The sequence below is a fragment of the Bufo gargarizans genome, chromosome 6 (assembly GCF_014858855.1).
Source record: "Bufo gargarizans isolate SCDJY-AF-19 chromosome 6, ASM1485885v1, whole genome shotgun sequence".
In the NCBI taxonomy this organism is placed as follows: domain Eukaryota; kingdom Metazoa; phylum Chordata; class Amphibia; order Anura; family Bufonidae; genus Bufo; species Bufo gargarizans.
The window spans coordinates 53,084,266-53,110,928 of NC_058085.1; the positions used below are offsets into that span (position 1 = coordinate 53,084,266).

At 44.1% G+C, this 26,663-nt stretch overlaps 1 protein-coding gene across 1 annotated transcript in view; it reads right to left on the bottom strand.

Annotated features, from left to right (window-relative positions):
- The window catches only part of RPTOR (regulatory associated protein of MTOR complex 1), a 185,898-nt gene that overhangs the window by 67,000 nt on the left and 92,235 nt on the right, over positions 1-26,663 (bottom strand). Inside the window, exons 3-4 of the mRNA XM_044297418.1 lie at positions 20,906-21,064; positions 1,328-1,474 (exon numbers count right to left, since the gene is read on the bottom strand). Of these exons, the coding sequence (XP_044153353.1) occupies positions 1,328-1,474; positions 20,906-21,064 (306 nt within the window). The remainder of the gene's footprint in view (positions 1-1,327; positions 1,475-20,905; positions 21,065-26,663) is intronic.

The following is a 26,663-nucleotide window of genomic DNA, read 5'->3' on the forward strand; positions in this document are numbered from 1 at the left end:
GGAAAAAAGCAATATCTGAAACCAAACAGGAGGTGTCCCGAACATTTACGTTAAAGGGGTGGTCTCGCTTCGGCAAATAGCATTTATCCTGAAGACAAAGTTAATACAAGGCACTTACTAATGTATTGTGATTGTCCATATTGCCTCCTTTGCTGGCTGGATTCATATTTCCATCACATTATACACGACTTGTTTCCAGGGGTTATGACCACCCTGCAGTCCAGTAGTAGTGGTCGTGTTTGCCTCTCTAGAGCCACCTTGTAGCTGCACTGCAGCAGTGTAACCCCTGGATACAAGCAGTGTATAATGCGATCACAATACATTAGTAAGTGGCTTGTATTAACTTTGTCTACATGATACATGCCATGTGCTGGAGTGAGACAACCCCTTTAAAAGGGTTTTCCGAGACTCAAATACTGATGACCTATACTCAGAACAGGTCATTAGTATCCTGTAAGCAGTGCTGCCTTCTCCATGCTCATCTAGCACAGCTCCGTACATTGTATAGCGGCTGTGCTTGGTATCGCAGCTCAGCCCCATTCACTTCAAAGGATCTGAGCCGTGTCTAGGCCATGTGACCAATGAAATTGACATCATACGGCCTAGGCTAAGCTACGAGAGGGTTGCAAGGCTACCACAAGCATTGATGCCTTCTCAAACAGCTGATGGGTGGGAATCCCGTGTGTCGGACCCCCACCGATCAGATACTGATGACCTATCCAGAGGCAGGTCATCAGTATTTAAGTCTCGGAAAGCCCCTTTAGGATCCATTCACACACCGTGTGTTGTTCCGCATCCGTAGTTCCGTTCCGCGGAACCACAAAAAAAAGATAGAGCATGTCCTATTCTTGACCGCAGCCACAGACAAGAATAGGCATTTTCTATCAAAGGACCGGCTATGTGCGGTCCACAAAATGTGGACCGCACATGGCTGTTGTCCGTGTTTTGCGGATCCGCAATTTGCGGACAGAAAAACACTTGTGGATATGTGAATGGACCCATAAGCCTGATTTGAATGTTGCATACTAGCTGTGGCAGTGAGATGTCCCCCTCTATTACGTGGCACATGACGGATATGTAAGCAGTAGTGTTCTGTGGCTTCCTGGTCAGAGTTACATGGAGTTAAATTGCCTGCGTACAACATCTGCTGGGGAAATGCTCAATGGAAGCCTGAGAGGTCTTTAGAAACCGTGCGGTTATCAGAAGTCACTGGAGACACCAGCTGCGTATTATAACAAGTTGTAATGCAGAAGACGGGGGGGTGATGACGGAGGATGGGGGAGGGGGCGGCATACGTATGTCCACTGGTGATCGGTCTGATTCTTACCTCCAGCTCCTGTTCCCTCTGCAGTGCAAACTGCTTGAACGACTTGACGATGAGGCCGGCATTGGAGCAGTCGTACACAAATATGGAAGGGCTCCCCATCCAGGTCTGAAGGTCATAGATGGAGAGGGGGATGTACTGTGTGTAATTCTGGAAAATAAAAAAAACTTTCGTTAAGAAAACCATAAAATGGCGCCCGTTTAGATAACACGTGATGATGCGCACTGTGTAAGCATGTAAGCCGGACTTCAAGGGGATGCTCAGAATGAGAAAGACATGGCTGCTTCCGTTCAGAAACAGTGCCACACCTGTCCGTGGGTGGCATCTGGTATTGCGGCTAAGCTCCCATAAAGTGGAAGGGGCTGAGCTGCAATAACACTGTAGACCCGGGATCTTCAACCTCCAGCTGTGGTGAAACCTCAACTCCCAGCATGCTCCATTCACTTCTATGGGAGATCTGACAACAGACAAATGATTGCGCACGCTGGGAGTGGTAGTTTCACCACAGCTGGAGTGCCGGAGGTTGCTGTAGATGGACGTGGCGCTCTTTTTGGAAGAGACTATTTTCTTCTAAAATTTTATGCGTGTATGCTTCCTTTACTGCAGATGGAGAACCAAGATTTTGGACCAGGGGTGCACAACCTGCGGGCAGAGATGCCATCCTGTGCGCCCCCCACCATCTGTATCTGCTGGTTGCTTACCTGGTTTTTCCAGATCAGATATTAGAAGAAGGGCATAGTGCGGGAGCTGGGACAGGCAAAAATGAATGGCTTGCTGTGCGGCCGTATATGGGACCTGCATACAGTATATTGGCAAAATGGGGGAACACATTTTCCTAAAAGGTTGGAGTCCTGGACATGTAACCAGCCACTATTAGGCATTTATGGCATATATACATTTGATGTACCACTAATGTTTCAGATGGTAACAACCCTTTAAAGGGGTTATTCAAGACTAACAAATGCCCCCATATTGCTGGGCCCCTCACACTGAATGTACTTTCCTGGCTCCCTGCGCCGCTCCTGGTCCCCGCATCCACATGCACGGATGAATTTTTTTTTTTATCCGAGTACGGGAAGAAGCAGCTGCGGTGGTGCGGGGACCAGGAGCGGTGCAGGGAGACAGGTAAGTACATTCAGTGTGAGGGGCCCAGGCATATCGGGGGCTTTTGTTAATGTTGGATAACCCCTTTACTTTTTTATTGCGGATAAGTCTGACAACGCGGGACTACTCTGTGCCAACCAGCCCTGCCTGGAACATGGTCAGGAGCTTCCCAATAGACGCAGCAGTAGTGAGAGCTGCCACTTTACAGGTTTCAAACCAGCTCCTGGATCTGAATGCTTTTTGTAATTGCTTGTAATTAAAAATTTAGCCATTCAATAAAATCTATCTGTACAGCGCCACCTGCTGTTTGTTTTTTTCCTCATTTCTTTGAACTGCTCACTGAGATGGCCGCACATGCTCAGTTTCATCCTTTAACTGCCTCCTGAGCTGTGATGGGGAGAGCTGAGACACGCCTCCTGAGCTGTGATAGGGAGAGCTGAGACACGCCTCCTGAGCTGTGATAGGGAGAGCTGAGACACGCCTCCTGAGCTGTGATAGGGAGAGCTGAGACACGCCTCCTGAGCTGTGATAGGGAGAGCGCTCCGGCAGAAAGGACACTGCGCTTGAGCTGTCGGCTTGATATACATCTAGCAGAGCAATGAATATCTCCATCAGTGGATAGGGGTTTTAACACACCACTAAAGCGGTTGTCCCAGGAAATATATTATACAGTTGTTAAACCAGCACCTGGATCTGAATACCTTTTTAATGGCAGGTAACTAAATATTAAGTATAGCTACTGAATCATTCAATAAAATGTATTTGTATTGCACCCCTGCTGTTTGTTCTTTTTCTTATTTCTCTGTCCACCTTGCTGACGTGGACGCACATGCTCAGTTCCATCCTTCAACTGCCTCCTGAGCAGTGATAGGGTCGGAGCTGCCGCAGAAAGGACAAACCCCATGAGTTGCAGCAGAAGTGACATGTCCCCTGAGCTGCCAGCTTGATATAAATCTAGCAGAGCAATGGGAGAAATGAATGAGGAGATCTCTGGATCCATGTGAGGTACAGGGCTGGTTCTAGCTTTATTAGAAAGAGATTGGCATGTACTATGTGATGTCCATTTTTTGCATTAATCATTGGATAACCCCTTTAACAACAAGGATGACAAAATGATTTTGGCTTGGCACGGGGGCAGAATGACCTGTCAGCAGACCTCAGACAGAATACAGAACTACAGGATGCTTTGCCCCAAATTTCTTGAGGACAGTAGGGGTCCCTGGGAGTGAAATAGGGTTGGTACTGCTGTAGTCACAATGTAATCGAGACTGATTGCTCATGTTCAAATAGATTGTGGGTAATTCATGCTTTTTATGGTGGTTCAATGTCACTCGATCGAGGTGTAACCGCATGTCTGAGGCTAAACTTGCACAGTATAAATGTCATCAGATAAGTGTCACAAAGTGACGTTGCGTCTTAAAGAATCAATGCGTTGTAATATAGATGCAACTTAATCGACTCAACTCTGCTACAACAAACACCGGATTCCGTGAAATTGCATGTTACATGACATGTCTGCTTTGGAAGCTACTTGCATTCCTGTGTAATAACAATTCTGGATCATCTATTCTTACTCTAGACTGTCGCTCCTCTATTATTCCTGCTAGAAGTTATAAATGAATTGCCAGCGGATTCCAATAAAGGTCCAGATGGGTGTTACCAGTTGAGGGGCATTTCCCCGCACAGTCTGGCGCTGGCAGCACTGATTGAATCATGTCAGACTGCACAGGGAAGCACCCCCAACTGGTAAAACCTGCCTGGACCCATGCTAGCAATCCATTCATAAACTTCTAGAATGAAAAATAGAAAAATGGCACCACACAGAGTCATAAGAATAGATGCTCCAGAATTGTTATACCGGTAGTTGCTAAAACAGACATGTCAGGAGAGGTGATCTAGAATTAGTGAAGAAAAAAGCGTTTGCAATGAAGGTCCAGATGCGCCTCGTCATAAAGCAGGCACATCCTCTGCTGAGCTGCTGTAGACTTCTGGCGTCATTTGCTTTAAAAAACTGGCATAAATGTTATTGCGGCGGCTGGCCCCACCCCCATTCTCAAAAGTGGCGAGGGCGGCGTAAAAACTGCATCTTGCGACTATTTTTTTAAAACTTTGCATTTAAAAAGTTGCAAACACATACTTTGTGACTTTAACACCACTTGTCTGGTGTAGGTAGATGATATATCTCCCCCTATGGGTCTACAGTTCGAACTACTGCTGCACAGCAGAGGTTGCCAAAACTACGCCCCCTTGTGATGACATCACTCCGTGCTCTGCAGCTATTGGGTGAAACTGCATGTCATAGACTTCTTGCTGTTCCCCACCTCCTGCATGTAACATGCCCTTTCTGTAGCCTCCATTCACTCCGACCACAGTCTGCTCCTACATCTCCAGAACTCCGGCCACCCTGACCACCAAGACGAGTACTCCAATCTCAGCCATCAATTACGAAGACAAGAACACCCCTTTAAGATAAAGGCATCTTAAAATGCCATACATCTTCTTGAAGACACTACCCTGGGGTTCATCTTATGTTCACATGGAAAGCAGTGGATCTCCTCTGAGAACCAGGTAACTGGTGAAAAAGCTGAGGACAGATTTCATAAGTCATGACATCAGTGCAGCTGAAGATCCGCAGGCAGCGCTCCCCTGACTGTGATAAATGACAGTCAATATAATCAATGACCGGTAAAAGCTGGCCAACACACTCTACGGAGGTTATGTAAGTTATCATGGTAAGTCAAGTCAATATGTAGTCAGCACGTTACATAACTAACAACCCTCAGCAGAAGAACACCAGGAACACACTGCTCAGTTTTCTCTCCAGCCAAAAATCCTAAACACTTGCCGGAATGCCAGATCCGGCATTAATTTCCATTGAAATGTATTAATGCCAGATCCAGTACCAAGTGTTCTGGAAAACCGGATCTGGTTTCCCGAACTGCGCATGCACAGACTTTTAAAAATGAGAAGAAAATTAATACCAGATGCGTTTTTCAGATGACAACAGGAAAGACGGATCCAGTATTGCAATGCATTTGTCAGACGGATCCGCATCACAAATGCATCCGTTTGCGTCCGGATTGCCGGATGCGGCAGGCAGTTCCAGCGACAGAACTGCCTGCCGGAATCCTCTGCCGCAAGTGTGAAAGTATCCTTAAAGGCATTAAGTGACAGGATGGAGCAGTCCCCACTTTCCCCTATTTGAATATTAAACAGTGCTCTATGGATGTTAATTTGAGCACGTCGTTTGGGGATGAACCCGGTTTGATCTTGATAAATCAATCTAACACCTTTTTTAGTCGGTTTCAGAGTATTTTAGCGCAAATTTTATAATCAGTATTTAACAATGAGATTGGCCGGTAAGAGACAATCTCTTTGTTCGTCCTTACCTTTTTTTAAGCACTGAGGTGATAACGGCTTCAGATAGTGAAGCTGGCAGACTACCGGACTCACCAGATTCCTTAAAAACATGTAATAAATAAGGAAGTAATATATCACTGTAACTTCTGTAGATCTCAAACGGGAGTCCGTCAGAACCAGGTGCAGAGTTCCCCTGAGTAGAGCCCATCGCCTCATACAGCTCACTCAGTTGAATTGCTCTGTTCAAAACAGCACTTTCCTCCTCAGAAAGAGCGGGAATATCAATGCTGTTTGAAAAAGAATCCATACCATCCTCATTCCCATCATACACCGACCTGTATAAAGCTGAAAAATTATCCACGAACTCCCGCTTGAGATCCACCAGTTCTTCTATCATCCCACCATTACCCCGTCTAAGACTTCTCATTTTATTACGAACCTTTTGATTTTGAATAATGGATGCGAGTAGTGTTTCTGACCGGCAAAGAAGACTCTTTGTTGAGCTTAATTAATTAAATGATTTTTATAATTCTCCTTCGCTTGTATTAACCGCTGTTAAGTTATTACCGGTATGTTTCGGTTTCAATAAGCTCCACCTCAAGTGTCCTTACACGCTCCACGCACGGTTCCTCACATTTAACGAAAGAATATTTAAGGTTCTTTATTTTACTCAGATATAAACCCCGAAGGAATGCTTTCAAAGCATCCCATACGGAGTGAATATGAGCTGTGCCTATATTGATGTTCTAAAACTCTTGAATTGCCTTACCTATAACTACTTGCTCTTTAACAAGGCTAATCCAGTGGGGGTTTATTCTAAACCGCCTAATCTTCAGAGTTTTATCCCTTTCTTTACCAGTCACTAAAATAGGGGAATGATCGGAAATACCAGTGGACTCGAATTTCATTCGACTGACTTGGTCGATAAAATCAGGACTAGCCAAGGCGAGATCAATTCTTGACATGGCCTTGTATGATCGGCTGAAGCAGGAGAAGACACTTTTAATTCCATATAAGTATCGCCAAATATCAATCAGTGCCAGTTCCTGACACGTTCTGAATAATAGAGTTTGACCTCCCCCGTTTTCACCTTCCGATCAGATGAAGCGGACACTCTGTCTTTTTCTAAGTCCATTACATTATTAAAGTCGCCCAAAACTAGAATTAGGCACTCGCCCTGGCTGTTTATAAAACCCACTAAACATGAGAACACAAAGAGAGAAAGTAGGGGGAATGTAAACAAAAGCTAATACACATGCCACCCCATCTAGCATATAAGAAAACACATCTACCCTCTTGATCTATTTTCTGATCCAGGGGAACATAATCAACTTTCCTGTGGATATATACATTTATGCCACGTGAGTGGGTTGACAGACAAGAGTGGTATTCGTACTGTGCCCATTTCTTTCTCCTCATACCAGCCTTGTCTAACGTCAGGTGTGTTTCAAGGAGACCACCTATAGCTGGAAGATGTTTAGCAACTTGATCGAAAACAACACACCTTTTTATTCTGACGGCCAACCCACGCACATTCCAGGCTAGGACTGCGACATACCCTGAATCCCCGTCTCTCTCCCAACTGTGCTCTATGACTCCCGAGGAGACGATGAACCTGCCTCCCATCCCTAATCCCACCCTCAACCCACCAAACTGGTCCACAAGGCCAAAAAGACCTTCCACTCTGCCCATCCTGCACATTCCCCCCACCCCCTCCACCACAAAGTCATCAGGATAAAAACCGTTAATGGCCTATCCCTTAATAGCTGGATATAACAAGGAGAATTTGATCTTAGCATGGAACAACCTTTTCTTTATATCTCGGAACTCTCTACGTTTACTCCGAATTTCTCTAGCAAAATCTGGATAAATCTCATTTATGTTAACATTAAAGTCTATTTCCTGCATTTCTTTCTCTCTCCTCAGAACCAGATCTCTGTCTTTGGAGTACAACATCTTTACTAGTAGTGCTCTAAGTGGACTCCCGGGGGCTTTTTTCCCGGAATCCTATGTGCCCGTTCCACCAGAGACCAAGAGGATAGATATTCGAGGCCAACACTCTCCAACACCCATTTTTGGATGAAGCAAGCGGGGTCTTCCTTCTCTACCCCTTCTGGAAATCCAACAAAACGAAGATTAAATCTTCGTGATCTATCCTCAAGGTCAATAATTTTGTCCCGCAGTACCCTATTCTTATCTTCCATTGGATTTACTCTTGTATTAATCCTGCTCAACCTCCGCTTTTATATCTGTAATGGAAGTCTGTAAGTCCTTCACCTTTTCACGCATTTTATTAATTTTATCTTTAATGATCGATATATCCAATTGTACAGATGATATTTTGAAAGCCAAATCTCCTAATGATTGATTAGAGTGGTTCACCGTGCCTAATATATCTGCCAACTTCTTATCAATCAGATCTATCCTTGAGTCCACGATTGCTGTTTTACTTGAATCTTCAACCCTACCCCAGGGGGCTCCTAGGTTCTGTTGAGTTTCACTTTCTTCCCTAGCTTCCAGCATTCCCTGTATCTTATGAGCCGTTTTAGTTTTGGCCGGGGGCGACTTTACGTATTTCTCCATGTTAGTCAGGGGGCTGCCAGCCCCACCACCTTTAGGGAAAGCAATCCCTCCAGATCTCCTATTCTGTGCCTTTGCTGGCATTTATTTTTTTATTATTGTATTATTTAAATTAAACATTTTTGACACGATTAGATGCCTAGATATTATATGTATATGCTAGGATACTGATCAAATCAGATACATGAAAAATATAAGCAAGATCTCTTCAAGCTTTGATATGGCTGCATCCAGGCCAAATTTCTTGTGATGAAATAGCCTCCTATATGCTTCCAAAATGGTGTAGATGAACCTGAGCAACAGTCAAACTAAGTATATGGTAAAGCAGGGATTATTAAACAATACAATATTAAAAGAAATATTAAAACCAAACTTGCTACTAGGCCCGAATGTGGGAATATCCACCCAGTCAACTCATATATAATGTAAGGTAACAGTTTCCACCAAGGCAGCGTGTTCAGGATCACTTAAAAAGTTATTAATAAAGCCCGGCCAATACTGTGGATCACCAAGGCATAAAAGACGACAACCAGATCCAATATGTCGATACCCAGTTATATGCGGCTCATTCTATGGGGATTAAAAAAAAAAAAAAAGCTATTTCCTGGAGGCTCGGTATCAAAGTTTAGCGACAGACTCTGTCTTCAGTGATTATTTCTAACCAGTAAGTATGAACTAAGCCGAGTAGAATATGAGCAGGAACACGCTGTACATGGCACTTATATATAATACCCAAGGATAAAACTGGGACTTGATGGAGCGCTCTATAGAGAGAGTGAGAGTTAAAACACCACCAACGGGTCAGGGGTCTCGCGTTTACGGATTCCATACATTTCCTTCCGTTTACACCACAAAACAGAGTAAACAGTCAGCTGCTTATCCCAGCATGTGCTCACTCCATCTCAGACACCCACCAACCCATCAGCCTCGATCCTCTCCCTTCCAGGGGCCTGGGGAGGCTGGTAAGCAATCAACTTGATTTCACCCCAAGAAGGTGAGTTTTCTCCTTCCATAAAAGTCCGTCTCTCCACTCACCACAAGGAGACTCCTGCCAGAGTTCTCCTAGAAGCAACAAGCTGGAGGTGAGAAACACAAAGCTTCATGTGCAGTAATGGTGCGATTTCCAATACTCACGGCACCCAGTCCAATCCATGCGTATGGCAGGGTTTTCAAAAACGTATTCCCACAGGATACCGGAGGATATAGGAGAGTGTGATTTAATGCGTCCTAGGCGCCCAAGTGCAGCAGGAGTATGCGCAAGACTGGGTACCAGCCAATCTTCAACGCTGTCATGTGCTTTGGATCCTCGGCGTTGCAATTGCCGACAGGTTCCTGCTCCACTCCAGGGCGACTTGCCTCCACTGCCCTTAGGTCCGGGTGAAAAGGTGCAGAGGCGGTCAGGTTGGAGCAGGCCTCCTTCAGAGTAAAGGACAGCAGTCACAGTAGAGCTCACATCGGCGAGGAGGAGGCAAGGGGGAGGGGGAGGTGGAGGTGGAGAGGGAGGGATCGCGGCACGCCTATGTCCTGCCGCTACGCCACCCATTGAAAGGGTCCTTTTTGTTTTTTGTGTATATAAATAGAGTACCAGAAACCAAGCTCAGCTTATAAATGCAGTGCCAGAACCAAGCTCAGCTTATAAATGCAGTGCCAGAACCAAGTTCAGCTTATAAATGCAGTGCCAGAACCAAGTTCAGCTTATAAATGCAGTGCCAGAACCAAGTTCAGCTTATAAATGCAGTGCCAGAACCAAGTTCAGCTTATAAATGCAGTGCCAGAACCAAGCTCAGCTTATAAATACAGTGCCAGTACCAAGCTCCGCTTTTAAATACAGTGCCGGCACCAAGCTCAGATTTTAAATACAGTGCCAGAACCAAGGTCAGCTTATAAATACAGTGCCAGAACCAAGGTCAGCTTATAAATACAGTGCCAGAACCAAGGTCAGCTTATAAATACAGTGTTAGAACCAAGGTCAGCTTATAAATACAGTGCCAGAACCAAGGTCAGCTTATAAATACAGTGCCAGAACCAAGGTCAGCTTATAAATACAGTGCCAGAACCAAGGTCAGCTTATAAATACAGTGCCAGAACCAAGGTCAGCTTATAAATACAGTGCCAGTACCAAGGTCAGCTTATAAATACAGTGCCAGTACCAAGGTCAGCTTATAAATACAGTGCCAGTACCAAGGTCAGCTTATAAAGAACCAAAACCAAGCTCAGCATATAAATACAGTGCCAGAACCAAGCTCAGCATATAAATACAGTGCCAGAACCAAGCTCAGCATATAAATACAGTGGCAGAACCAAGCTCAGCATATAAATACAGTGGCAGAACCAAGCTCAGCATATAAATACAGTGCAAGAACCAAGCTCAGCATATAAATACAGTGTCAGAACCAAGCTCAGCATATACAGTGCCAGAACCAAGCTCAGCATATAAATACAGTGCAAGAACCAAGATCAGCAAATAAATACAGTGCCAGAACCAAGCTCAGCATATACAGTGCCAGAACCAAGCTCAGCATATACAGTGCAAGAACCAAGCTCAGCATATAAATACAGTGCCAGAACCAAGCTCAGCATATACAGTGCCAGAACAAAGCTCAGCATATAAATACAGTGCCAGAACCAAGCTCAGCATATAAATACAGTGCCAGAACCAAGCTCAGAGCATGAAAACACTGTTAGATAAAACAAACTACATAGAGAGACAGTACCAGAACCAAGCTCAGTAAAAAGATATTGCACAAAATCTAGGTCTAGCAAACCGTTCATTACATTCAATACCAAGCCGAAGTTCAGTACCTAAGTACAGTACTGAGACTGGGCTCAGGACAGACTTTACCTTTTTCTTCTCCATCAAGCCAAACCTTCCATGACAACTTCTCCCAACCTTGGATTATTTGAATCCAGCATGTGTGGAGGGAAGGGGGAAGGTAACGGACATAGGAAAGCACCTGGTAGAAGGAGGGCAACAGAAACTGGGAGGGATCTGGTAGAATGGAGTCAAGAGGGAAAGCAAGGAACCCCTGAATGGTTAGCACCAGCGCAAGGGTCCTTTGTTCTCAAGGGAGCTAAGCCTCCATCAGAGGTGTCTAGCAGTGGCTTTGTCCTCTTAGAATACACATGCATGCTTGGCCAAAAATGTAACACCGTTTTTGGTTTCAACGTATCATTGCCCCTCTCATAGGAATGATTGTCTACACAATACGACACTTTCCAATAAGTGCTGGCTATCTATAGGAATTATAAATGGGGAGATCTTTTGTGAATGTTTCAAGATTCCCTGTGTTTGTTGTGTCAATAAGATCTCTGCTTGCTGTCAGTGTGTGCAGAAAGTCTTATTTACATCCATAGGCTGAAAACCTGCCCACATCATTTCCAACAGACAGACAGATGGCTCTTAGATAATATCCTAATAGTTTGCAACCAGCCCTCCTACTGTGTCAGTAGGCTAGGTTTTCCACTCACTGTCAGTAAGCAGAGATCTTTGACGAACCGCAAAATATATTCAGTGTTGTAGGAAGGTATCTCTGGCTAAAGAAATGACTGGGAGGAGTAACAATATGTTTTAACAGCTCTACGGATTGCATTCATTAAAGCTGGCTGCAGGGGGCGTCACCAGGAGCACAGACGACAGTGATTTCTTAATGCCTGATCATCAGGAGGATCTGTGACAGCAGTGGGTGGCTGCCGTATATAGTATGTTTTTGAGGTCGCACTGGGTTGCTTTACATATGATCCCTCCTTGGACTCCTATAGGTGATGACGTCTTTGGCACACTGGACCACGAAGGGGGTCAGCCCGAACCTCAGGACGGTGCAGCGAGAGTCCACCGGCGTGCAGCAGAGACTGGAAACCTCTCAATGCATTTGTATTTTGCGCTGCTCATTCCATTGATTCTGGCGTATACTGCGTGGGAGGCTCAGCGTGATTAATCAAAGTTTGTAGCTGCTCGTTCCGGAGCCCATTACTAGTCACTTCGTCTTATATAAGCCATGACAGATTGTTAGTTTTTTGCTGTCGGCGTACTAGAAAACTCAGCAGATCCCTGAATGACATTGGGAGCGTAAATTCTGTCCAGCAGCGATGTGGGGGTCATCAGGACCTTTATTACAACCTTGCTGTCGTAAGTCGTAAGGGGGGGGGGGGGGGCACACAGGCAGCAGAAGGCCGTCGTGATAGCACAGTGGCCCCCAACCGCTCATCTGTCAAATGTGAATAGTTAATTGGTACCCGTGGCTGGAAAAACATATTTGCAATTTGTTTTTAATTAGAAATGTTGCTCCAGGGCTCTTTGGAATCATTTTTCGCCACGCTCTTTGCACCCCGCACAAATTCTTTTATCAACCAAGTTGGGGTTTTCTGGGGGTTAAATGATACCAGGGATGAAATAGTGACCTACCTCCTCTACAATATTGATAGTGCAGTGCAGGTCTAGCGACGGGGCTACACCGAACAGCTGATCAGAAACTGAACGGACCCCTGCCGATCAGCAACTGAAGGCCATCATTTAATAAGGGGTGATGACCTATCCTCGGGTAAGGAAGTGGTGGCACTCAGGTTGTGGCTTCTTCCTGGCTTCTGTGATGTCACATCCATTGGTCACTTTTTGCAGTCCTATTCAAGAGAATGGGAATGAGATGCAATACCAAGCACAGTCACTGTAAGTCTACGGTGCTGTGGCCCCTTCAGACAGCTGATCGGTAGTAAAGCTGTGAGTCAGACCCCGCCCCCCCCCCCCCTTATCGATCAGATATTCATGACCATGGGGACAAAACCACATTAAAGGGAGTCTGTCTCCAGGAAATTCACTCTTACGCTAGCTCGGCTGAAAGTAATACCTTTCACCTTTCAATCCGTGGCTTCAGTCTGGAAAAAAAAAAGTACTTTAAAGCCATACACAAATGGGCAGTTAAGTGCACAGAGGGCGGGTCCAAACCACTGTGCACCTTTGCACTGCTCTCTACTTAACTGAAACGGGCAGGCGAGACAACTATGCAGGAACTCGTTACACAAGGAGAGGGAGGGGCTGGCAGAGGAATAAGGGTGCACAGAGTAGCTTGGGCATGCCCTCGGTGCACCTAACTGATCAAATGTCTATTCATTAAAAGTGAAATGTATCATTACATTTTTCGACCAACTTTACTCTTATTTGTATAGGCATCTTAAAACTCCTACTACACCTTGAATGTCTTTTTGGAGTAAGGAAGAAGACAATGAGACAAATGAGAGAAACCATGTAATGGAAGTCTAGGAAAATTAAGAAATAAAGCCAACAATGGGAAGAAAATTGCATGCACAAGATGGCATCCTTTTTGGGCATGAATGGGTCACGTTTAATACCAGGCTCTCAACCAGGAAGGGTTAACCGCGAGCACGTTGTAATATACAAGGACATAATCTGATTACCTCTCCTGATGCCTCTTGCAGGCAGGGTGAGGATTAGTGTGCAATAACCGGTCTCTTCAGAGACCCTGGAGCAGCATTTACTGTGACTTTCAAAGAGCTGAAGACGTTGTAAGGCGCAGGCTTCATGTCACCCGGGAAATCACAGCGGAGGAGAGAGAGGGAGGCTGCGATGCTAGAACAAGGCTGGAGGAGTGGGAGAGGGCTGGATAAAGTGGGATTTGCAGTCACAAGAAATGCAAACACTGGAACACAGTCGCAGACAAATTGCCTCTTGTATTATATTAAGGAAGTGAGGGAAGGAGGAGAAAACTTGGCAACCGGAACGCTCCCTGAAGTGAGAAACAATTTACATTAAATACAACTAAATCATGCAAGCAGCTGCTTCAGAAGCAAAAAAAATAATAATTCATACGAATAGTTACTGAATGTACCCAGTATGGAGCGGACATTGTGGACATACGGACAGAGCATCCCTTCTAGGCATCCACATTAAAGATCATTTCTTAACTTCAGCCATTCTGGCCATAAAAAAAACTGTAAGAAAACTTGTCCCCAAAGGGTATGTCTGGATAGGGCATGAGTACTTGGGTCGAAGAGTATAGCAAGATCTTGGCCAAGACCAAGTGTGGTATTGATCGGGGGCCACTAAGATGTAGCCGGTACGATATGCACAAGGTGGTTAAGACTTGGACTTGAAGGCAACCCTTGATCAATGCCATTAGGTCTGGTAGTTTAAAAGTCTGAAGTGGAAAATGACCCCGCAATGGTGACCTGGTGGACAGATGAAAATCACTTGTAGAAGGTAGACTCACAAGGATGCTTTTGTACACACACCTGTTCTTTAAGACTATTTAAGTACACTAGACGTTCTGGCTAAGCGTCGATACAAATAATTTTTATACTGCAGACTTTATTTTTTGTGACGTTGAACTCTCATGGTGAATGGTGTGGATCTGCCCATTCAAAGGGGCTAAACCACAAGCAGAAAGGTTTCATACAGACACCCCTACCGATGACGTCTCTGGAAGAAAAAGCATGTCCTTTCGTGGTGTGGTATGGAAAACTGAATTGTAGCGGACTTCTACTGCAAACAATGGGAGGTAATTTCAGCTCAGACCCCACACAGTTGTTGGTGTGGAATTGGAACAAAAAAACACGCACCCAAAATCTTAAGGGGCGTCCCTTCTGTGAGTCTAGAGAACTTGTATGTCCAAGTTCTTCAGCCTAGTATTTTAAGTTCTTATCGATGCTTGGGCAGAGCTAGATACTATCGAAAAAGACAGGCGCTCTCCTAAGCTTTGGCTGAGGTCGTCACTTGTCCAGGACATATCTTATGACATATCTTATCAATTCCTCTGATACTACAAGAGAGGAGACATATCTATATCTTAAGCAACCACCCCTTGATGATCTTAGTTTCCTCTTTTGGTTCTTCCTGTCCATAGACTGACATCTCAAACGAAGATTCATCAGATTCCACATTTATACGTAAACAGGTAGGATTGCTTTGGCTTCAACAGAGTTCCTTGAATTCCACAAGGTCAGTAAAACTAGCATCTATGATAGCATCCAAGTGACTTAGAGAAATCATGCATCCTGCCCTGAGAACCACCCAGAACATAGACCATTGGACACAGATGCCAAGAGCAGTGAGGTGTGTGCTTTGCAAATATATGCCTGCTCACTATCAAGGTCTGAGAAAAAAAATCTTTGTCACTAGGTTGGGGGGGTGGGGGAAGACTTGATAGAAATTGCAATTCCCAACAAACACTGTGCAAAGTCAAATTCCCTTCATTACTGCATTATGCAATAAGGTTTTATAGAAGTCATTCCATAGAAGGTGGTCAGATACATGTAGGCGATTTGCCACTTTTCATGTTATCAGTGACAAGCCAACGATTTTGTCAAAGGAAATCTTATCTACTAGTCTTTGGATGTGAAACATGTATGACCACCAAAATCATCGATCCAATCTGGCCAGCTGGGTTCTTGCTCCATCATTAGATCTAGAAATGTATGTCCTGATTAGGTCATGTAAATGGACCTTAGAAGGTTAAAAATCCATGTAACCCTGGCACCTGATTAAAATACTGATTAAATAGAGAGATTAAAGCAGGTGTTCACAGCACTCATTAATGAAACACACCGCCTCAGTTCACTGGCCGGCTCCTGCTCACAGGTACAAGGTCTGCCAAAATCTCTCTTGCAGTACTCTGGGCTGAAAATCCTCCATTATTAATGGCTCAACAGATGCTGCAGATGGATCAGCCATGATCGTCAATTGTTCAGCACTTTCTTCTGCTTCTCCCACAACAGACGGAGGAGAAGCCATCTTGTTACGGAGGATGGCTGAGCCATATGTATTTGGATGATAAACGCTTAACTGTTCATCGCCTGTAAATCTGCATCTACCACGTTGTTTGCCTTTCAGGGACTGTCTGGATTTCTGGTCTTCTAGCAAATACAAACCTTTTCCTCTGAATCCCATAGGCGGAAGTTCTTCAGTCTAGAGATGCAAACCAATGTTTGGCCCAAGGATTACTATAAAAGGGTCCGTATGAAGGGGTCCGCATCCGTAGTTTCATTTCGTGGCCCCGCAAAAAAGACAGAGCATGTCTTATTCTTGTCTGCAGCCATAGACAAGAACAGGCATTTCTATTACAGGGCCGGCCATGTGCGGTCCGCAAAATACGGAATGCACATGGCTGGTGTCCGTGCTTTTTGCAAAACACGCAAAACACTTGCTGATGTGTGAATGGACCCTCAGACAGGAATTCCCATCTGAGACATTAAAGGTGTATATACATAACAGTACCATAAATATATGACATTAGTGGAATTCCCAGAAGAGGAACCCCACCTATCAAGAGACTGCTTGTCCGCTGCAGTTTATTGGAGCTACCGAAACAGACGACCATTTCACAATTCTCAAAAACTACAATGGAGACAGCAAAGTTCATGGACGGCTACCTTCTTTAACTCTCATCTTCCTCTTTGGAGTGCCAAACTCAGAGGAGTCCCCAAACATGAATTTGCTAGGGGCCACATGTTGTGCACCTCGAGTATAGGGCAATAAGACCACCTCCCGTATCTGTCGTGTCCTTCATGTTGTATCCTGCTCTCTACTTTGTATGTCGCTGTGCACTATATGACTGCTGCTCGCTTTCTTTATGCAGATCTGTGCTTACAAAAACCTCCGTCAGACATGAGACTGCTTTGTGCTGCTCCTCATGTGTCAGGAGCTCTGCAGCTGCTAAAATTAATTGTTCAGTTTTATGAATGCGGAACAGCGGCAAGGACAGTCTGTACAGCAGTTAAATGAAGATAAAAGGCTTATGTGAAGCACTTCTTATACGTCTACCCATGCAGATGTAACCATGACCTGTGCCTATGGATAAAATTACTGTAACCCAGGTCAACTGTGCTTCATTCTTGACCTGGGTAGATACATTAAATATCTGAAGTCTACAGATTAGATAGTTGCAGTGGATGGAGAAGGGAACATAGGATATAACTAATGTAACAGTCTATATTCATGGCCCCATCACACCCAACAGCTCCAAGGATGGGGTCCAAAGTCTATGCACTTGGAGCATACACTAAGATGCTAAGATATTTATGTAATTTTACTGTATGGCGTGATATGGTATGTATATATATATATATATATATATATAAACACAGATGCAAGAAAAAGTATGTGAACCCTTTGGAATGATATGGATTTCTGCACAAATGTCGAGTTTTAAGATCAACTATGGTAAAGTCTGAGGCTCTTAATACAAATTGCCATCCTTCCATAATGAATTCAGTAAAACAACTAATGCCCTTCAGTTGGGCTACCGAAAGTCTGGGGACAAAGATCTCTGCGGACACTGGAGAACTTTAGACACTAAATTATATCCCACGCCTTCATAATATAAAAACCTAGTGGAAGAACACAAGATTACCCTTTGGTTTATGGATGAGTAGGAAGAACTTTCTTAAAACCTATATTGTTTCAAATAATTTTATACCTCTTCCAAACTTAGGCTTCCCCTTTCCTTCTTTACTCATATCTGTAGACTCTTTTCGACATTTCTTTGGGGCGCAGGGGCTCTGCGCATTGCTTACTCTATCCTTACCATGTAAAAGAGGTTTACAGGATTTGGGCTACCAGACATGTGGACCTACTACACCACAGTGCAGGTTAACAGAGGCATATTGCTCTAGAACATATATTATCTAACCTTGATAGGCTTATATTATGGGCACTCCAACTCCAAATGTAGGGGCACTTTGGCAGTGTGGTCCTCCTAATAAATCTCCCAATCTACTACAATTTCCCCACCCCATATGCCATTGGGTTTTCTACAAGCTCATTTGCACTCACACATTAAAGAAATATCTGGGGTTTGCGCACGTCTCCTAGATCTCCCCTGAGTAAGAGATTTAAATGCCTGGGCGCCCTTGATCGAGAGGGGTTGCTTTCTTTGGAGAGAGTGAGCTCATCACCTTTCATGCATTTATTAGATTTCTGACGAGATCTTAGGAAAATAGAATTACCCTTCGACCCAGATCGATCTCTATCCTGGCTCAAACAACTCATTAAACTCCGTTCTATCACCCGACATGCACTGTCCCTCATATACAGATATCTACTCTCTTCCTCCCCACCTAAACTGAACTTCAAGTAACTGAGCCGAAAAAAGCCTTTATTCTTGCAGCATTAGCAGATGTATCAAGATCCAGGAAAACTCAAATAAATAAAGGACCAGTGTTTCTCCACACGCTCAATGCAGATATCCCACAGACAGGACATCACACTTCCGGTCCACAGGGGACTGGAAGCAGTGGGGATGGCACTCTGTGGGAATAGAGCGCCATTGAGCAGGTGAGTTGGTTTCTTCATTTTAAATACATTCTGGCCAATAATTTTAGCTTGTGGGTCGGGAAACTACTTTAATGTACCAAAGAACCTCCCTTTTGAATTGGTTCTCTTAAAAATGTTCAGCTATTTTTTAGATACAAGGGTTAAAATCAGCTGATGGCTCACGTGAAGCCTTATCTCTGAACTCCTGACCTCATAAACACTCATTAAAGCTAAACTGTTAAGAATATCGCTTAAATCAGGGATGCCCAACCTGCGGCCCTCCAGCTGTTGTAAAACTACAACTCCCACCATGCCCTGCTGTATTCTGATAGCTGTCGGCTTTCCAGGCATGCTGGGAGTTGTAGTTTTGCAACAGCTGTAGGGCCACGGGTGGGCATCCCTGGATTAAATGAGTGTTTAAGGTCAGGAGGTCAAAGATATGTTTTCACGCAGCCATCAGCTGATGGGACTGAGAAATGATACTCTGCAAACAGACTGATCTTTTTAAACCCATACATGTTAAAAATGGCTGAACATTTTTAATAAAGACAATTGAAAATAAACCAGTCGCCATCTATTTTACTTAACTCTTTGTCCATCCATCCATAATGTGTTCTACACTTGCCAATGTCCCAATTGGGGCTCAAAATCCAATTCCAAACTAAGGCCTGTTTTACATTTGCGGTAAAAAGATCGTGCAGGCTGTTCCGGCTGGGAACAGCCTGCTGGATCCGTGAAGACCGGGCGCTACCATGCACTGCCGAGATGCTGTCCAGCCACATTCACTATAATGGGGACCGGTGGAGATCCGGCTGCAACCCGGCAAATATTTGCCGGGTTGCAGCTGGATCTCCGCCGGCCACTATTAAAGTGAATGGGGACAGAGGGAACGCCAGCAGGGACCGATCCAACATGCTGTTCGTGGCCGAAACAGCCTGCTGGATCTATTTACCGCAAATGTGAAACAGCCCTAATCTATCAGTATGTTTGTGGAGTGGAGGAAACCACCTCAAATATAGGGAGCACTTACAAACTGTGTGAAGATGTTGCGGATGGTTGGATTCAAACCCAGGGCGCCAGCACTACAAGGTAAGGGTCCATTCACACGTCCGTATGTGTTTTGCGGATCTGCAAAACACGGACACCAGCAATGTGTGATCCGCACATCGCCGGCACTTATAGAAAATGTCTTTCTTGTCCGCAATTGCGAATAAGAATAGGACATGTTCTATTTTTTTGCGGATCCGCAAATGCAGATGCGGACAGCCCACTGCGGCCCCATTCAAAATGAATAAGTCCACACCTGTTCCGCAAAATTGCGGAATGGATGCGGACCCATTTTGCAGACGTGTGAATGGACCCTAAATGCGCTAAGCACTGAGCTCTCAAGCTGCCTCAATAAAACCAGATGCCACCAGATGCTACACCAATTAGATTTTACTGAGGGGAACAATAAAAAGAAGAGGATGACAGATATTTAATCTTGCTTGGTAAAATGCCGACAATTATAGTGGGGTCTGCAGTGGTTCGTGAAGAAACTAAAGATTGCTTGAAAAATAATAATGAATAATGCTTCAGCAGAAGTAACATATGCTAAAATTTATTTTTTGATGAAAGTTACCCTTTTACGTGGACCGAAGACAAAGAATTGTCTTGAGATCCACCCTGAGTTTAAAAATGATATAACCAGGACCAATGTTTTTCCCAAAATCTTGTTTATGCTTCATTCGTGCAGTTTATACAGGAAGAAATAAAACTCAGGATTCATTTTCACAGTGACATCTTGTTCCAGACACTTTAGCCATGCATAGTGTCGGGACGGAATGTTTTGACGCCCAAGGCAAAGATGTCACACTGGGTCCCTGCTCCTCTCATGATGATATCATGCTGTGCCAGTATAGTGATAATGTGAAAAATTCTTATTCTATATTCTGTTTGTTCTGATCGACAGATATGAATCTTGACTGACATCAAAAAAAGCAACACAGACATTTGGCAAATGTCTTTGCTGTCAAAAATTTCCATGGAGTTGCTTTGATCTCCTGATGGTTCTGAAGACCTGCAGCATTGTCCGGGAAGAAATTTTTCCAGTCTGTAAGCAAAGTTGCATTAAAAAATAAAAATACATCTACTAATTTCTTTACTGCATACCTTGGGGATATTTCAATCATGCTTTAATATTTCCAGCATCTTCAAAGGGGTAGCACAATCTGTGTAGACAAGTAACCTCATCTCTCATGCTGGACATAGAAGAGTATTTTTGAAAAATGACCAACCTTATTGAAAACCCAGATCTCTCCATTGACGGTGGGGCGAGGGACTCCATGCCCATTATAGTGGAAAAGCACCCTCTCTTCCTTGGCATTCCTCCTCAGGGAAGTGCAGAGCTTCTTCACTTCATCTACAGTGGGATCCAGACTCTGCTTGTACCGAGCCTGAGTGAAAAAGAAAGAAGGCGCTTTCATCAACAAAACTGCACACAGAAGCCTACGGTAAATTTAACTGAAATCAGCAACTTCCTCTTAGCCGAAAAAACTAAAAAAAGAAGCCAAAATTACTTGAAGGCTCTGTTAATGCTAGTAGCTTTTCTTCCCTTAGATCTCATTTTGTATGCTCCTCTATGCAGGAATCTTCTTCTGGTCTGAGAAATATTTTTAGATTTAAGGGGTGGTCTGGTCTAGAAGCCAACAACCTCTATGATGCTAAACCTGCGCCCCATAAAACAAAAAAAAACAAAAACCGGTCACTCGTCTGTGGCCCCATTACCGGACATTTCAAGTCCCCACAGGACCAGAAGTGGATTGGTCCCATGACTGCTGTGCCCAATCACAGGCCTTAGCAGGCACATCTTCTTGAACAATATCACTGTAACGCTGTGCCGTTCAAGTAGATGTGACCTCTGAGGCCTGTGATTGGCCACAGTGGTCAAGGCACCATGCCACTTCCTGATCCTGTAGGGAGCAGAGGTGTCTGGGAACAAAACAGAGGCATGGTAACTGTGGAACAGTGGACAGGTGGAAGTGTTTTTTAATGGGGCACATGTTGGGACCATAGAGGTTGTCGCCTCCTAGGAAGGACAACTCTTTAAAGTTGGCCAGACCTGTTGATTTTGGCAGTATTGGCTAATCTGCTAATGTGTACAGGGTCTCCTGACTCTGTTGTTGGCAAATGCTGGGGGTAATAGGGATAGGACAGATGGATTTAACGTGCCCAATATTTTTGTTCTTGGAGACAAAAGTGGCCATAATAGGAGCCTAGGCACTGGCTTAGTCCCCTCTCCTCATTCAGAATACATGCAAGCTTGGATAAGGGTATGGGGCAATAGGATTCAGGAGAGAACATGTCTAAAACATACAGCCAGACTAAGATTGGTGTCAAATATTTGCTTGTGAGAATAGAGTTCAGAACCTCCTTCTCCTGGGGAGAGGACTGTGGAAAGAACAAATTTGTGAGTCTAACCTATCAAGCTTTTGTACCGATTTGGCAGGTTTCAGTATAACAAAGGGAATAAAAGTGCTACAGACAGTGGGGCAGATTAATGGATGCTGTCTCATTAGACAGGCAGTCTAAAAATCCACAAGATTTATCATAGTGGCTGATACTAAATGATAAATATGGTACATCTTTAGACTTTCTAGCCTAGCTTTATATCACCTATTGGCTGTCCATCTTAAAATATGCTCCTTTCTCCACAAAACCACTCCTGCATGGACCTTCTGGCTCTGAGAGTTAAAAGGGCCAGCCCGTCTCACAAATTGATGGTGTATGGCTAGGCTATACTATCAATATCCGATAGGAGCAGGTCACAGAGGTGGGACCCGCACCTAACTCCAGAATAGGGCCCCCAAAGTGAAGAAGAGCACACCATGCATGCTCGGCGTACTGTCAATTCACTGCTACTGCATGCTCAGCTATTCCATTGTGGTGATTTGAGGGCAGCCATGCTTGCGCGGTGCGCTCGCCATCACCGCGGGGGGCTATTCTGGTAATAGCAGATGTAGGGGTGGGACTTGCACCTATCTGACACCAATGGCATATCCTAGCAATATGTCATCAATGTCTGAGATGGGAATACCCCTTTAAGGAACAGGTCAAGAGCCTCACTCTTTTTGGAAAGGTCTTGCAATGGTATACTCTGAGCACTTTTTGAGAGGCATGGTAGACGTAAACCCTACGCAATCTGTATTTCCATACTACGATTTCAACACATTTCCAAGGTAAGATTTTTCTTGAGAAACAAAATCGCGTTCCTATTTTACATGATAATACGGCCGTGTAATTGAATGAATTATTCCTTTATTATAAGACATATGGAAGGCATTGTACCCATGTAAACACACACACTTAAAAAAAAGATTTACGATTGCTCTTTTTCTTGTGTAGCTCCAGAAGATTTGCTAGATTAAAGAACCACGTATAGGAAGCACACACTCGCTGCGAGGGGCAGCCGGTGGAAGATCTGTGCAAATTGGCTGATCTAAAATGCTGCTGAATAACTGAATTAACATAATGTAGAGCTCTTGCAGCTACTCAACTGCGCGCGTACAGCCCTCGTTTGCAGCTACGTGCAAAGATGAAATGTATTATCCCTCTGGCTCAAACTCATTACAGGAGCTGCTCTTTACTAATTATAAAGAAGAGAAGAAAACTCTGCACGGGAGCCACAAAGCAGAGCACAAAAGAACAGGATGAAGACAAACATACACGTGGCATAAACATCATCTCTACAGGAAGAAAAGACGGCCAGGCTGGTGGTAGAACCGAGGACCTGCAAACACGCTGCACCAGCCGTGTTATTTCTAATAGTAGTATTTAATATAAAAAAATGAACTGATTTATTAAGCCCTGGGAATTAAGAAAATTAAAATACTTAAAAGGGGTTATCCTCTTTCAAGAAACCCCCCCCCCCCCCCATATGTGGCAGCCCCCTCACTAGTAATATACTTATACTTATCCCGCTCCCCGCCTCGCCGCTTCTCCCTGCACACGGATTAAAACATCCAGTGTCGGGGGTGGGGGAGCAGCCAATGGCAGGCATGGACAGGGACAAGCCTCCCTAGCATCGCGGGTGACGCTAGGGAGGCTCGTCCTCGTCCCTGCCATTGGCTGCTCCCCCGACACTGGATGTTTTCATCAGTGTGCAGGGAGAAGCAGCGGCGAGGCGGGGACCAGGAGCGGGGTAAGTATATTACTGGTGACGGGCCCGGCAGATGTGGGGGGTTTTATTGAAATTGGATAACCCCTTTAAATATTACATTCCCAAATACCTTTCATTATTTATAATGGCTATTGTTGTCTAGGGAGCAATCCTCAGGGTAAACAAAATGGCCGCCGGCCTGTTCTGTCTTAATCACACAGCAGCACAGGTTACTTCACATCACTGAACTAAAGAGCTGTCCCATCTCTGCTCTACCTGTCAGGGGTTATGATCCTGAATACAGATGAGAAGATCTTCAGCGGAATCTCTGTTGGATTGGAGTTCATGAGAAAACATGAAGTTCAGAGAGGAGGGACAGGACAGAATGTGGGCTGTGGTAATGGAGACTGCATATAATAGCTGCTGCTCATTATCCACACCCTCCCCTCTGTACTTCATGTCTCCTCATGAACTCTATTCTTATAGAGATTAAGCTGAAGATCTTATCAGCTGTATACTGACGAGCAGAGAGGAAGATGAGGCAGCTCTTTATATTGTGAGAAAACTCCTGTCCAGATGTTATTTTTTAAAATCTGCGCCACCCCAGCTGAACCTGTGGAGAAAACCATACTTGCCTGCTCCCTGCTGCATTGTTCCGGTTCCCTGGCCCTCCTGGTTGTCTTCACTGGACATCTAGTCCCTGTCTGTCAACTCCCACACGGACAGGGTCATAGGCATTGCTGCGGTCAACGGTTAGCCTCAGTAGTGACATGTCACCGCTGAGTCCAGTTATTGGCTGCAGCAGTGCACATGGCCCAGTTTTTTTCAGAACTCGACAGACGGGCACCAGATACCAACTGAAGACAGCTGAAAAGCCAACAAAGTGGCAGGGACCAGGATTTCTCCACAGGTTCCACTGGGTAGAAGCAGATTAAAAAAATTATCATCTTGGTTCACTTGATAGGCAATCATGATCCTCCTCATTTTGCCAGGAATAAACATCCTCATTTGCAGAGGTTCATCCTGACAGAAATAACATCAATTTCTCAAACCACTATGACTCAACTGTCTAAAGATTGTTCCATGTAAAAAAAATAATTTAAAAAAAAATTCATTTGCCATAAAAGATTAATTTCTGACATATAATAGAAATTTTTAATCTCCATCCTAATCAGTGAAAAAAGGTTTATCGAGGGTGTCTTTTCCGCAATGAGTAAATTACCCAATTTTTTATGTTTTTCCAATTAATCCTACTAATTAGCGAAACTATAGAAGAATCATCATTAATTCATTCTACAGATGTTCATCTTGAAATAAGGTTGATGAAATGATGTTGATTGTACATCTCTTTAAAACGAATAATGGTTGCAAAGAAAATTTTAACAGGTTGGTAAAACCCTTCAGAAAAGGCTAGCAATACAAGAGAAAATGGTTAAGGAATCCTCCAAATCTTTGCACAAGTGATATTAAGCAATAAGGAAGGTGACACTGGTACGCCAAGGATAGGACCTTCTGACAATTTAAAAGGTTTAATTGGTTGGACCCAAGGATGGACAACTTCCAGCAACCAAAACCTCAATGATTTTCCAAATTTCAACTTCTTGGGTTGTCTTCTATCGACATACCGTATATCTATAGGTCTTTTGTCACACTCAGATCAATGCCTTAGCTAGACCCGTCTTTATCCAAATCCAGTAAGTTGCAATGCTGATTTTTGGCAAAGATTTGGCTGTAAGCACTGGGTATGTATGTGTATATATATATATATATATATATATATATATATATATATATATACACATACATACATACATACATATATACACATACACACACACATACATACACACACAAGCACTGGATATACTGTATATGATATATAGATATATATATATATATATATATATATATATCTCTATATATTGTGGGGATGTGCTCGTGGTAGGCTACGGTAGCGGCGGCAGTATTGAGGCAATCACAGACAGTCTTTGTGATACACCGTGACTTTATTCACACCAAAGGCATAACAGGCAATGTGCAGACCACACAGGGGCATATTCACATAGTGCATAAAACAAAAGTCCTTCCATAGGAAATAAACAGCAGGTTTGAGTCACCTTGGTTTGGACAGACCACAGCAGTTCTGCAGGCTTGTAAGCTACCTGCCTTTGTCTCCCTCAGGCCAGAGCCCCTTCGGCTCGTAGTACCACAGGTCGCAGGCTATCCTTCAATGTGTGCTGCGCCCAGACTCTCCTTCACCAGCACTGACTCTGTCTGTGGAAATCTCCAGCACAGCAAGACACACCCCACCCCCATCATCAGCAGGCTGGGTTCTTTAAAGGCCCAGCTCCACCAAAAACCTGGGCTGGCCGTGGGGAACAGGCACCCCCCCACTCTTTACCTGTTCCCAGTAAGAACCGGCCCGGACACGCTGCGCCAGCAGCATTCGCCGCTGTAACCGCAATGATCCGGTTCTTACTCCACCGAGGCCAGGACCTCTGGTGGCACGTATCGTCCGTCCATTATTATTCCGGGGACTCTCCTACAATATATATATTAGGGCTGCACGATATGGGAATTTTGTGCGATTGCGATTAGGGCCCTAAAAATTGCGATAACGGTATGTGATGCGATATTTTAAGGTAAAGGTGCTAGAGGTCTATTTGCTTGGATTTTCAAGGCAAAAGCACACACAAATTACTGATAATGCTGAAATGTAGTTATGCTTCACTCAAGAACTGAAATGCACAGTGTTTTTCAAAATAAAACATCTTTTACTAAATTAAATAACATATTTGCATTACTGCAAAAGTACAAAATACAAAACTTGCCATTTTCTTAATAGCACTGCACAGAACAGATAAATAAAATAGAATAAATAAAAGAACATTTGTTCA